Source organism: Dreissena polymorpha, chromosome 15 (genome assembly GCF_020536995.1).
Source record: "Dreissena polymorpha isolate Duluth1 chromosome 15, UMN_Dpol_1.0, whole genome shotgun sequence".
NCBI classification, from domain to species: domain Eukaryota; kingdom Metazoa; phylum Mollusca; class Bivalvia; order Myida; family Dreissenidae; genus Dreissena; species Dreissena polymorpha.
This window is the reverse complement of record NC_068369.1, coordinates 27,664,805-27,679,088: the sequence shown is the minus strand read 5'-3', so window position 1 is coordinate 27,679,088 and position 14,284 is coordinate 27,664,805. Positions and strand designations below refer to the sequence as shown.

The 14,284-nt window shown below is 33.7% G+C and overlaps 1 protein-coding gene across 1 annotated transcript; it reads left to right on the top strand.

Annotated features, from left to right (window-relative positions):
* The first annotated feature begins 9,012 nt into the window (after positions 1-9,012).
* LOC127859918 (putative per-hexamer repeat protein 5) lies at positions 9,013-9,907 on the top strand. The gene is made up of 2 exons (XM_052397515.1): positions 9,013-9,556; positions 9,673-9,907. Exons 1-2 carry the CDS (start codon positions 9,064-9,066, stop codon positions 9,873-9,875), a joined length of 696 nt encoding a protein of 231 aa, XP_052253475.1. The 5' UTR covers positions 9,013-9,063; the 3' UTR covers positions 9,876-9,907.
* Positions 9,908-14,284: the final 4,377 nt, after the last annotated feature.

Below are 14,284 nucleotides of genomic sequence, written 5' to 3'. Positions count from 1 at the left end.
CAATAATGGTAATACAGCGAAATCTTAACCTTAAAAATGTTAACGTGAATCCAGGTTTATCTAAAGCCATGGTGTTCGTGTTTTTAAGGTATTTATTTTTTATCAGCAGCAATATTTCGTTTTATTTGCCGCTGTTTTATAGGCTAATTAACTACAGTCGCCGGGGTTCGGATAAATGGAGACCAGCATTTTGTTACTGAATAAAAATTACAGTATTATGTAAGATTTGTTTCAATTTAGTTAAAGCCCATTTAAACATATTTAAGCTCGATTGCGACAAATCTTTGGTTTATCGAAAGCTTTCGAGTCAGTTTCCTTGAAAGAGCAATATCTTGCTTAGGCGGAAATTATATCAACTACGCCACGTCGACATTTGCTTTCGATTTATCGTAGCATATCCGAACATTAACAACGATTTTAAGTTCTGATGAAAGGGTTTAACCAACGGCCAATAAATAATAGTAATGCGAACATAAATTCAAATCAAACATGATTGTATTGACATTGGTTCTCTGGCATTCTTCAAGTTTTTTAGTAGTATTACGACGGTTATTTGGCTCTATGTTCATGAAAATATAAGACAGGATTATGTTAAAATGTAAAAAATACAAATATTTTTTAAACTTGATTATGTTTTAAATGGCGTACGTAAATATGTTTTCTTTAGCTGCGGTTAGTTATTTTTTCAGATTGACTGTTTTGTCAATTTTACGCAAGGGAGCCCTTCAACGGTCTCCGGTATGTTGTTTTTTTTCATAGTATAACTTCCATTATTAATATTAAAGCGAGTATATACGATTGTCAACATTTCATCCTCGCAATCTTAAAAAAAATATGAATTTTAACGAGGACTTTTATTTAAGCTCAATTACCAATCTTCAGTTGTCGTAATTAACCAAATATTGTTTAGTTCAATTAAGTTTACAACGAACAAGTTTACACCGTTACCGACAAATTAACTTGCACAGTATGTGTTGCACAAACCAAATTGTGTCTATACGTCGTTTGAAAAAATCTGCACATATTAATGGGGTTTTCTGAACAGTGAACATATGTTGTATACATGAGATAGTTTTCTGCTTACAGCAAAAACATATTTTCAATTAAATTAAACTTTAGTTTCGTTGTTTTCTGGTTCTACTTATTCTGAACCTTTTTTTGAAATGTATTCATCAGCGTTGTATTTATTTCAAAAAAAAATAATTAGAGTGTATAAACTCACTTTAACCTTTATGATCGGCAAGATTGATTTTTCAGTTATCCTAAACCGCTTGAACAATCACGTTTTTCACACTGTTGAAAAATTCAAGTCAGTGTTTGCGTTTTATTAATATTTGTGTTCTATTTTTTTATCTTTAAATATTTTTTTTAAATGTTGCTTGTCTAAAATAATAATAAAACTTGGCTAGCTTCATGGTTTTGTTTTCTTATTCAACTTGTATTTAATTCATTTGTCGAATCAGAAATTGTGTATATTAAATATAAACTTAAACTTTTGGATTGAATTTATGTCAACAACATGTACAAAAGACATTAACCGTAACCATTATTGAAGCGTCAAGTGAAGCTTGATACATATTTCACTAATGATGTAAATGCCGGTTGTATACACACGCATGCATAAGTATATGTTTGTTTGTTATGTATTTTACATGTACTTATTGTTTCAAGAGTATACGACCGATAGTTTTTGTTTAATGTAGCATCGAAACAATATATATGACGGTAGGTAGGCTAAACGTTTCGTTTCGTTACCGATTTACTATACATACGTTCTTCTTAAATCTTATAGCGTAATTCAATGACAATAAACTGTCTTATATGTCTGTGTAAAATAAGAATCTTTCAGTATTTTTGGTAAAAAATATCGAAATTTACATCAAAATTTGAAAACTCGACCTGGAATACCAAACAAGTGTTGATGCTTGGAACAGAAAATTAGGATCGCTTGGGTTGGTTGACAAAGTTACATTGTATCCCTTATATAACCGTGATACTTTTTTTTTTCTTATTATCAAGTTTAATTATATTTTATAATAGTTTATATGTTTTGTTGTGACATAATTTATTTTAAGCAATACTAAGGTTTTACACTTATATGTATATATTTATAATAATAAAGTGTATGCATATGACAAAATAAGTTTAAATTTCCTAAATATATTTACCTCTTAAAGTCTTGACTTTTTATCTGAAACAAGCATAGTGGTTACGCCTTTGGAGATTTAATTATTCGAAACTGCAGCTTACATTTAACTTCCTCATATGTTGGACAATGCCCACTTGTCAAGTGTATTTACAATGTGTTCTTTAAGTTCTCAAATCGTTATTAAAGTGTATTTACCAGTCATTGTTGACTATGTGCTTATGTGTAAATCAAAATACAATTAATATGTAGTCAACAACTTGCATGGGGCACACAACTTCCATTAATTGAAATTAAGAAACTGGAATAAAATAGTTTGCAACTATCTTCTGGCATCTAAGAAGTGACAACTGGCAATTATAAACTGGCACGATCCGACGGCTTTAGACAATCTATTTCATATCGTCACATTTCAGTTCTATAAATTAGGTTCAAAACCACGTTTAGGTTGAGTCGCATGATAATTACAATAATCAACACTTACAATTTAAATTTACATCTGATTTAATCTGCAAACATTTGCATGTCAAACATGGAAACAAATCAATAATTAAATATAGACATAAATAAAAAGATGAAAAATAATAATAGAATAAATTAATCTTTAAGTAAATAAGAACATACAAATAATATAATAATTTTAGATATCAGTAAATAAATTAATTAATACATATAAAAAATAAATATCCGTTGCTAGTTCAAATAAACAGTTTTGCGGGTAAAAAGGTAGAACGATAAAAAACTTCGTATAAAGGTTTTTGCTTAGAGATACGGTGAATATAGTCCAAGAAACCACGATAGCTGTTCAATACTTTTAGGTGACACTGTGGTGAGATTGCGACATCTTATCGAATTAAAAAGTTAATGCAAACAATGTTTGCAAATAGGTTTGCGTTTATCAAATGTGGTTTAAGAGACTTTTCAGTCAGCTTTTATTCTCATGAAAAAATAAATGAAATATACGAAATAAAAACACATTTTAACTTTTTTGTCAACGGCTGTAAATTTACGAATAATAAAAACAATAAACTAAGGGTTTATACAAAATAACAGTTCGTAGGACCGTAAGTACTGAGTATTGAATCAAGTATCTAGAGAGAGATTCAAGTTCAGTTTCATAAGTGTTAAATAATTGTTAGAGCAATGGAAACATTAAACATGGTTCTATTTTCTAAGTTTAGGCAGAATAAAACTCGACACCTTGGAGTGCATGCATACGTTTGTAAAATGGGAAATTGTTTAATTATTAATCATTGCCAACATGTGCTCAAAGGGGAACTTCACCGGGCATAAATCTTAGATGAGTTTTGATTCACTTAATACAAATCACTGGTCTTACTAGTAAGAGTGTCATCCCGCTGTCCAAGCAGTAGCTGTTTAACCCAGCTTCCAGCTTCTCACCTTAGCTGACCTTTGTAAGCGTCCAATTAACCCATTAATGCATAGCGTCTAGAAAAAAGGCCTTGGCAAACAGCGTAGAACCAGATGAGACGCCGCATGATGCGGTGTCGCATCAAGGTCTGCGCTGTTCGCTTAAAGGAATTTTTGTAAGAAATATTCTAAATATATAAATAAATATACTCAAACATCCCGAATTTTGGAAATAAATTGATCCAATTTAGAAGGATGGGAGAACCCACTAGGCATAAATGGGTTAATTTGAGTAAACAATGTCCCGTCGGTAGGCCAGAAACTTTTCGAAATAGAAAACGTGCAAGTTACAAACAGTCATCACATTTGCATAAATATGTTATTCAATTGACTTTCTAGTTTTGTGAAGTATAGGGTATAAAAATGGATACTCCGGTGCGTTTTGAGGGATAGAACAGTTTCACACTCAACTCACTATACCAATACAGTTTGTGTGTGCCCCTTTACATTAAGAAGATTGTAAGCGCCAGAGCGTTTGTACTTAAATGCTCTTTTTTTAATTTTTAGTAATTACTACCGTATTGCATTATGGGATCTTGTATATTTTAGAACATATATAAATATTGCTGTTCCCTATTTTGATATTCGTTTTTACCAAAATATGTTTAATTGTTTTCGAAATTTACCGTTGAAAAATGTAAAAGTATTAAGCTTTAAACAAGCCGTCGTTCCAGCTAAGGAATGGAGTCCTCACTTTAATACATCGTATTCCATCTCGCAAGGCAATAAGGATATTTTGCAGTCAGTACAAGAATCATTACATATGGCGTTAACTAGGATAACTTGGCAAGATCTAAACTGAAGATATTCGGCGATATTATTATGGTATGTCAATAAAAGAGTATTAATGTGTTTTCAATAATTCCATGATAAGTACTGTTTTTTTTATTAATTTGATTAGAATTATTCCACCATAGCGACCAACTTATTAAGCATTAACGCGATGATTCACGATACTTTTAACAAAAGAATCAAAATGTCCGACAAAACACTACAACAAGTCTGTTAAAAGAACGCGTGTATTATTATTTCAAATATGTACGGATAATTCGTGTGTGGCCGGTTGTCTCGTATGTTTTAATTTCATTTCCATTCTTATCGTGTATTTATGTTTTATATTAATGGATATATGATCAATTATATATATATCAATTAATAATGTTTTATCTTCAAAAATATCCCTGTCATCTAAATCCTACGATTTTGAGGTTTAGCGGAAAATTTAATTAAGTTAACCTCGCCGTAATCGGGAAGTGGTTGCCAAAACAATAAAAGCTATGGTTCCGAAATTTTATGATCCAGATGAGCTTACAGTTTAAAATATAAGTTGTTAATATAGTTGATAAAAACGCGTTTTGGGGATGTCTTGTTATTATTGAGGCGCTTGATTTACGTCACATCGATACATATGTTTAAGGTGATTACTGGCGGTGGCAGATCGCAATGAACATATGCTCTAACATTTTATATAATAAGCATGCTTTTTGCTTTATTTCACTTATACGAAGAGTCGATCAGTTTGATAAATCATGATAACGCTTTTAGGTGAGTAAGTTACTAATATTTACTAAATTGTGTATTTCATTTTAAATATATTACTTAAAAATAAGGTGAATTATAATTTAAATGAGCCTCGCTAATGCTTATCAGGGACGACACTTTCCGCCTAAACTGGATTATCGTCAAAAGAGTCTATCTTAAAACGAAAAATACAATAAAAGCGGAAAGTATCGTCCCTGATTAGCGTGTGCGGACTGCACAGGCTAATCTAGGACGACACTTTACGCACATGAATTAAACCCCTTTTCACAGAGCAAGGCCCATCATTGTATCGTTACCCACTGAGTATATTGAGTTCTTGCTTTATGAATATTTCTTCTCAATTAGTATTTCGTTATCAGTATTTGCTTTACTAGAATGTGTTAAACATCTTAGATATATTTAAATTATTTAAAAAGTAAAGCTGCTAAACATGTATATTCGTGCACTGATACAATTGCGTGTAAATGCTTCGTATTTTCTCTGGAGAAATGACTCCCTAAGGCATGTTTATATTAAGTTTCTTATATCCATGGAGAATGAAAATGCCTATGCGTATTTACAGTTTTCTTATTCTTGACCTTTATAAGATATAAATAGTATAATATTTGCGTAAAGCAAAAATAGTTATACACGTAAACAAAACGACACCAACGGTGTGGTTCGCTGGTGTGAAATATGGTTTGATATCGATTGGATTTTATGGCGCGATGTGAAAAAAAGCGAAACGTATAATCATCTTCATTTCTCAACTATTCATTTCAAGTTGTCAATCCATAACTGTTTGGTAATTATTGTTCTATTCAATTTTTCTTCTTTTTAGGAGCTGGAGTATCATTATTCTACATGTTTTTAGAATCAGATAAATATTGAAAGTGTGACATATTTTTTATTATGAACTCATATAAACATAGGAAATATTACGCACCATGGTATATTTTATGTAGCAACACGTTTTTACTGTTTGTATTCCAGGAAGCGTATCACGTATCGCTGTTATCGTCAGGTAAGCTTTATATTCAGAGCAAATGACGAGAATACAGCAAACACAAACATTTTAACCCATTTCTGCCTAGTGGACTCTCCCATCTTTCGAAATTGGATCAATTTATTTACAAACAAAAGGATGTCTAGTATATTTATTTCTATATTTAGAATATTTTTTTACAGAAATTCCTTTAAGAAAACAGCTCAGACCCTGATGAGACGCCGCATCATGCGGCGTCTTATCTGGGTCTACGCTGTTTGCCAAGGCCTTTTTTCTTTATGCTAGGCATACATGGGTTAAGATTCAATTGAACAGCTAAGATATTAAGTTTGCGTTCTAATTGAACATTTTGGTGACTTTCGCAACGAAAAACATTAAATGGTTGCTGTTTGATAGAAGTTTGTACAATCACCTAAATGTGAAGAACTAACGCTCCAAGTATTAACGTCCTTAATGACCACGGCACACCTGAATGACGTCTATCCTGTGACTGAAACAGACTTTGTGTTTCTGGAAAAGGCCCATATAATACTCAATTTCTTTATATTCCAATGTATCACCATCTATCTATCACATCTGGTGCTTGTCTAGGCTTTCTGCGAATTTTTACTGCACCAGAAACGTGACCATACCACTTTATGCGCGTGATTTTGTGTTTTCCACCAATGTCATGTATTATGTTTGATAGTATGAATACTACTCTGTATTATAACTTTTGTTTCGCATCACAGTTTGATATGTTTATTATAATCTGGTTAAGACAGACGATGTTCTAGTTACAAGTCGTAATACATATCTGTTCTGTTCTGTGTCAACCAAAAAAACAGGGAAGAAAAGCAATAAAGCAGATAGTTCTAGATCACAAAACAAGTCCGCGAGGGGAGGGGGTAGGGAACTATTTTGTGTTTTAACCTTGAAATCGGTTTCGCTTCATATGCGTAAAAAATTGTATGGTCAAAGGTCTTCAATTAAAACAAAAGTGTAAATAGTTAAAAATCCTGTTGAACGTTTTCCTTTATTTGCTCTTCAACACACATCAACTTTGAATACTTACTTTTATTTAAAGTCTGTTTTATAGTTCGTAATGTTCCTTCATGAAAATGAAAGACAATACAAACAACTAAATGTGCGTTTTGTCCAAGAAAATGAAAATTCAGAAACGTTTAAATACATTGACAAAGAAATACCGTTAAGATAAAATGAGGTATAAACAATGTATAATCATAATCGAATAATCGTTTGTGTGATACAGCTATAATAATCAATTTAATATATTGGTTTCTGTTTTTTTTCCATTTTGTGTTCACATATTGCTGTCAGTATTCTGTATAGCATAATAAAGGGGCGTAACAACGCAAAACAGCATAAGCGCTGTTGACATAGTTCCTATAGATGACTTTTATGTTATAAAATACACACATAACCGTTAAATAATGCTACTAATTTTGTACAAAACGGACCTTTATTCACTAATGTCCATTATTACCCGATGCCTTATATAAATGATAATTAATTATTTTTTTTGCTATTTCCTCGTCGAAAAAGTAATGCTACAATGTTTTAAACTGTTACCGGTGAATATTTCGAACTGTTGACCGGACAATAGTTTGAACTGTTGCCCGTTCGTGCAGACTACCCCTGTGGTACCTCATATTTTATATTATAGATTATAATACCTTTGTATAAAATATATAATATTTTTTCTTTTATACCTTATGATAAAATATGCCATTTCTGCAGTGAAATAACAGCAGTGAAAATGAACAAATTGTTATTTTCACCGGTGAAAACACAATTTCGGAACTTCTTTTTCTATTTTTAGATTATCTTATCAAGATTTACTTCCCTTGTTTATATCCTTGTTTATACTTTTGTCTATGAGCACGTGTGAAATAAAATCGATATTCCACCGAATCCAACCCCCTTTTTTTAAATGCTTTTTTACCGTTTATTTACATTGTAAAAGAGTTTAACTGAAGAATATCGCTGGAAAAATGACGTCATTTCGTCAACAAAATGACAATATTTCGTCAACAAAATGGCGTCATTTCAATGTATTGAGGTACGCTACGGGAGAAAGGGTAACATTTTTTAGCGAAAGGGAAACAGCTGTTAATTATTTTCATAGAAAAATAATATTTTTACTCGTGGCTGCGCCACTCGTGAAAATATATTTTCGATGATCACTCGTAAAATAACAAACGATCTTACACTGACAAGAACAAATATCCTCTATATAATATATAATATATTATATATAATATATTATATATAATATATAAAATATAATATATAATATATAATATATGATATATAATATATAATATAATTTAATTTGCTCTTTTTTCTATGTTTGAAATTTGATAAGGTAATAAAACAGTTATATCATGTATGGTTGGTTAACAGTAAAAAAACTGTTGTCCATCGGTATCAGGGTTGACATTTGGAACTGTTGCCCTCGGCCTATCGATTCCAAAGTCATCCCTGATACCTTCGGACAACAGTTTTGACTGTTCATCGCGCATCCACGAAATAACTGTATATTATTTGCAGTCTGGTCATAGCAGCTGTCCGAGCAACAAACACCGTTTATGACGATGGGATTGTTGCATTGGAAAGGCGAAACAGGCGTGCTGCCGTCTCTACTCTTAACTACAGCGGATGTGGTCACTGGACGGACTGGATAAGTCGACAAACACCAACATTGTCCTCACCTAACGCATACGAGCACTTTACGGACAACGACTTAGATGTAATGTGCCCATCAGCGAGCGGCAACACTGTAAAAAACTTTCGTTGCAGGGACGAAAAGACTGAACCGATACATGATAACATTAATCGAACAGATGTATACAATGCGTACGTGTACATTTGCAGTAATATGTATGCCACGTGTTTCATGGTTAAACAAAATGCACCGAATTCCACAGAAAAGTGCCCTGACTTCGCTATTCGAATAATGTGCGTTTGTCCGCCAACGACATCAACATCGAGTTCAACGTTACACACTTCTTTAGGAACCGGCGGCCGATCAGTGACAGAAATTGGTACTAACGGAAGCGGTACCGGGGTAGGATCAGTGACGAGTACTGGTGGAAGCGGTACCGGTGGGTCAGTGACGGAAATTGGTACTGGCGGAAGAGGTACCGGCGGAAGATTAGTTACGGAATCTGGTACTAGTGGAAGCGGTACCGGCGGGAGATTAGTGACGGGAACTGGTTCGAGCGGAAGTAGTAACGGTGGTGGATCAGTTACAGGAAGTGGTACTGATGGAAGTAGTACCGTGACCGGGCGTGTATTAAGGACTGGAAGCGATGCTGGAGAAAGTGGTTGTGAATCCTTCAGTGGATCAGGGACGGGGAGTAGTTCTGGAAGGGGAGAAAGTGTTAATGCTTCGGGGATAGGCGGAAATACTTCTGGTACTGGTCGTAAATCTGGAGCCGATAATCGAGGTAGAAAAGATATTAAACAATAATCTTACTAAATATATTTAAAGGAACTATGACATGCCCATCAAATATTTCGTTCTTCACACTGCAGCATTACCGTTTTCCTTTTTTTTCTTCAGAAAATCACAAATGTTTATCCGGATCGTCGTCCGTTGACGGGAACCTCTCATTAGGCGGCATCAGCCTGCAGTGGTGGCTCATACCATTGGTTGTGTTCTTGATGATTTTTGTCGTCAATGTGATACTGGTCCTTTGTGTGTACATTAAGCTGAAACGGCAAATTAGAAACAACCAAGTTAGACCTATATTACGATTGTTTTAATGGAAACTTGTAATTATTATTCATTCCATTTGTGTCTCTGGAACACCTTTTCATTATTAATTTAAGTGTTAACCCAGCGTCATCGTATATAGCACTGACGCAAGGATATGTACATTATGTGTTTTTTTCTGTGATAATCCAAATGGTTATACTCTTGTATCATTTTTTGTACCATGCAAGATGTGTCATCTTCAAATATAATGACTTTTTTGATATATGGAGACAATTTATGGTGCTGGGTTTTATTAAATAGTTTAATGTCAAGCCTTGTTCTTTTTGTACACAAATATTAAATACCGTTGAATGTAAATGATTGCTAACGTAAACACGATGAAATCATCTTAAGGGACTTGTTCACAGTTTTTGGCATGTTTTGAAGTTTGTCATTAAATGCTTGAAATTGATTATTGTTAACATCAGAACTAAAAAGCTTCAGTATAAAACAAGAAGAAAAAATAAAGAAAGACCAAAAAGTAATCCTCGCAGGGACTCGAACCACTGACCCTTGGAGTAAAGTCTAGCAATCCTCGTAATGTCATAAAATATGACGATAACAACAGAACTCTCCAAATTATTCAATCGTTTCGCGTTTATAACGCTTTATAATTCTCAGGTTTTAAAATCGTCAAAATATGCATATAATGGATACATTAGAGCAAGGTAAATGTTCAGCATTACTGTTTTCTTGCAAATATCATACCTACAGCGAAAATTTGCAGATCTGAAACTTTTTTGTGTGTCATGACCAGGTCCGATTATCAGGTAATTAATCTTTGAAATTAAATATTTATTATATGTATTGTAGTTACTATAACAATTTTTCCGTAAAGTTTAGGAACACGGATACCATACAGATCCTTCTAAAAATGTATACCACACCGATCATATTACAATGAGAATGTTTTTCTTGAACTGTTTTTCATAAATATATAACAGAAACCTGAAAATGCATACACAATGATGCATTATAAGCTCCGCTCTTAACGTTTATTGCTTAATTTTACCAGAGTGATGTTTCTTTGTCAAAGTAATATAAAGTCCCCACATTGATCATTCATTTTTCTACCCGTTAAAACGCGCGGTTGCACTTCACTAACAAAATACTTAATTGCTAAAAAAAATGAAACAAATAGAAAACTCACACGGATTATCCATTAAAAATGGTGAAATATTTAAAAAGAAATCCTTGAAAATGTTACCAGAGTCGCGCTTTGTTGATGTTTTTCTCCCCAAAAAGACACGTGGTATAGGCACCGTGTAAACGTCGGCTCTGATTATAATATTTGAGTTCTTCCTTCAACAACGACAGTATTTTGCCCGTTCTGAGTGACGTAAGCACCGCCTGCTAAAATATCAAGTCTTCGGCAGTGTTTGAGGTCCACATGTTTTTCAGAAACTTGCACGGTGGTTGAACATTGCGCCGTTGCTGAATTACGCGTGCGTCAGCATTTACGCCAAACGTTTATACTGAGATCGATGAAGTCACGTTAGTTCTTTTTAGACGTTGGATATTGTGTTAACGACGCGGGTAAGCACTATTTTTAGTCAAAATATGTTTGGTGTTTAGTTTAAGGGAAACAACTCGTGCTTTCTTCGTGTTTTGTTTGATAAGAGTTAGCCATTCCATGCACTGAGTGTTTCAGCCTAATACACATAGACATTCAGGTTTGTTTTGATTGACCGTTTTGAGGGTAAAAAAGACAAAGAGTTTAAATATCAAACTGTTTAACGTTTACGTCTACCGGTAGTCAATAAATGCATCAACCAATATCGCAATGCTTTATGCATTTCAATAAATACTTTTTTGGTGATTTTTGCCCGAAAAACGAACGCGCTTGAATGGTTTCCTATATTTGAACCTCGCCCAGGGAAAACGGGGTTTAATGGATTTCCGGTTAGCGCAGTGGTTAGTAAACGCGCTTTTCGCCTAGGCGACCCGGGTTGAATGCCCGTTTCCGGAAGCATGTGTGTTTGTTTGTTGGTCACCATACAGGACAGGTGGGATTTCCCCCGGGTACTCCGGCTTCCCCACCGCAAAACAAGACTACACCAAAATTGAAAATCTTTCATTAACAACTTAATAGCTGGAAATATTAGTTTTACTTAAAAATTCGTTTCAACTTTCGTGAGTCTAGAAGCGCATAAGGTAGGAGTGTTTGGACACAAGTCGGGTCCTCAAACAATGCACCCTCAGGCGCGGCAGGGACTAATAAACCTAAAAAAAACACACACAACGGGGTTTAATGCATGTGCATAAATTATCGTCCTCGATAAGCCGATGCAGTCCGCACAGCCTAATCTTGGACTACACTTTCCGCTGTTATGGAATGTTTGTTTCATGGAAGTCTCTCCTTAGCGAAAATCAAGTTGGGCGGAGAGTGTCATCCCTGATTAGCTTGTGCGTACTGCACAGGCTTATCAGGAAAGTCACTATAAGCACATGCTTTCTCAAGCTCAATTATACTTTGGAATTATTGTATTGAGTTCTTGCTGTAATATATTGATGAATAAAGATAAGTGTCCAGCTATACATTTCAAGCGAAACATGAGACGAATACATGCTACCAATGATTTCGCCTGTGTGTATGCTTTTATAGAAATAGCTTGTATAATGGTGTTGGTATTAAGCGTAGTGATGTGGCAAAGTTTGAGAAACAAAAATAAATCGTACGTGAGGCCACAGCAAACTGACAGAATGGCAGAACTTGTCCAAAAACGAATATTTACGCCCTTATTTTGTCATCCATGTCTGAGTGACAGTAGAGTCCACGCATTGGCACAAGTCACATGTAGTGTTTAAGTCAGCGAAAAACACTGGGTCGGCTGCTTGTATTTAGAGTTGATAATTGGCAATGTTTAATGAATATGGACACAATATGTATTTTATTCTGAGTTTTTGCTCGCCTTTGAGTATATCGAAAATGGAATTCGACCAATTTAATTTTTATTGCGCTTTCTCGCTCCAGTTTTTGGGGGCAAAAATCCGTCGAACAACCGATCAATTTGTTGTGACCTTATATCAATTTTATTTATTTGTTTGCACACGTCATAAAAATAATGTGAGTAAAGTATTTTTAAGAAAAAAAAGCTTGCATACATATGATTACAATATTTATCGAAGATTCTAACTTAATAATGAAATGTGGTTTGTGTAATTGTAAAACGATAAAGCAAATAGCTTGCTTATCGAACCCTCAACAACGAAGTCGTACGCGGCGCTCTAACAAACTCCGCATTACAGACATCACTAATATGCGAACTTTTAGATAAAAGCAATTACGACAGAAAATTTTGAACTAACCCAAGCTTACCTTATGGAGATTTTTCTCAGACTGTATGTTCAACTATTTTATCATTATTATCGTTATGTGTGATTGTTTTACATTTGATATGTGCTAATCGTCTACGAAAACATTTAGTTTTGGCATTCAGTCACTCGCTGCAAATGAAGGATCATACTAATATTCTGGTATCATGCTGAAAAAGCGTGATTTTCACTTTGTTGAATTTAGATCGTGTCATATGGAATTACACTTTCAATATAATAATGCAAAAAAGGAAGAAGACCATACATTCCTTTCAATTCAATCCTTTGGAAGTACAGAGCTCACAAAAATTGACAATTTTCATGTTTATCTTAGTCGATGTAATATAACGCATTATTTCATATTTATCTTGGCGTGTTTATCAAGTTAATTCCACAACACATGTGTAAAGCAATGGTATCGTGGATTAAAACAAAACCAATAAAAATAAACATGACTAAATAAATTGCGGAAGTGTTTCCATTATCACGAACAGATGTAATTATATTTGATACCTAAGCGATTAAAAGGTGTGTTGTTATTATTAAAACACTTGGTTTACAGTTTGTCACATCGATGCGTATATACATCTATGCTAGCGGTGGCATTATATTCGGGTGTTCTTATTCTTTTTTATTTCAATTAAAAGAAGAGTGAATCAATTATATGAATCATTATGAGGAGTTTAGGTGAGTATGTCACTGGTATTGACTATTTGTATATTTTATTTTCGATACCTTTATTCAAAATAATATGTGCTATAATTTAATTGTATTGTTACCCACGACGAATATATCTGGCTTTTCATTTAGTATTTAGTTACAAGTATTTGCTCTACCAGAATATGTTAAACATTGTAGATGTTTTTAAAATATATGATGTCAAAAAATGTAAATTAATGCATTGATATAATTACGTTTTAATTCTTTTAATTTTCTCTGAAGAAACGACTTTCGAAAACATATAGGCTCGCTCTATGAAAAGGGGGTTTAATACGTGTGTGTAGGTGTCGACATTTTCCGCTTCTATTGTAGTTTTCGTTTAAAGGAAGACACTTCTTGGCGAAAATCCAGTTTAGACGGAAAAGCTAATCTGAGAAGACAC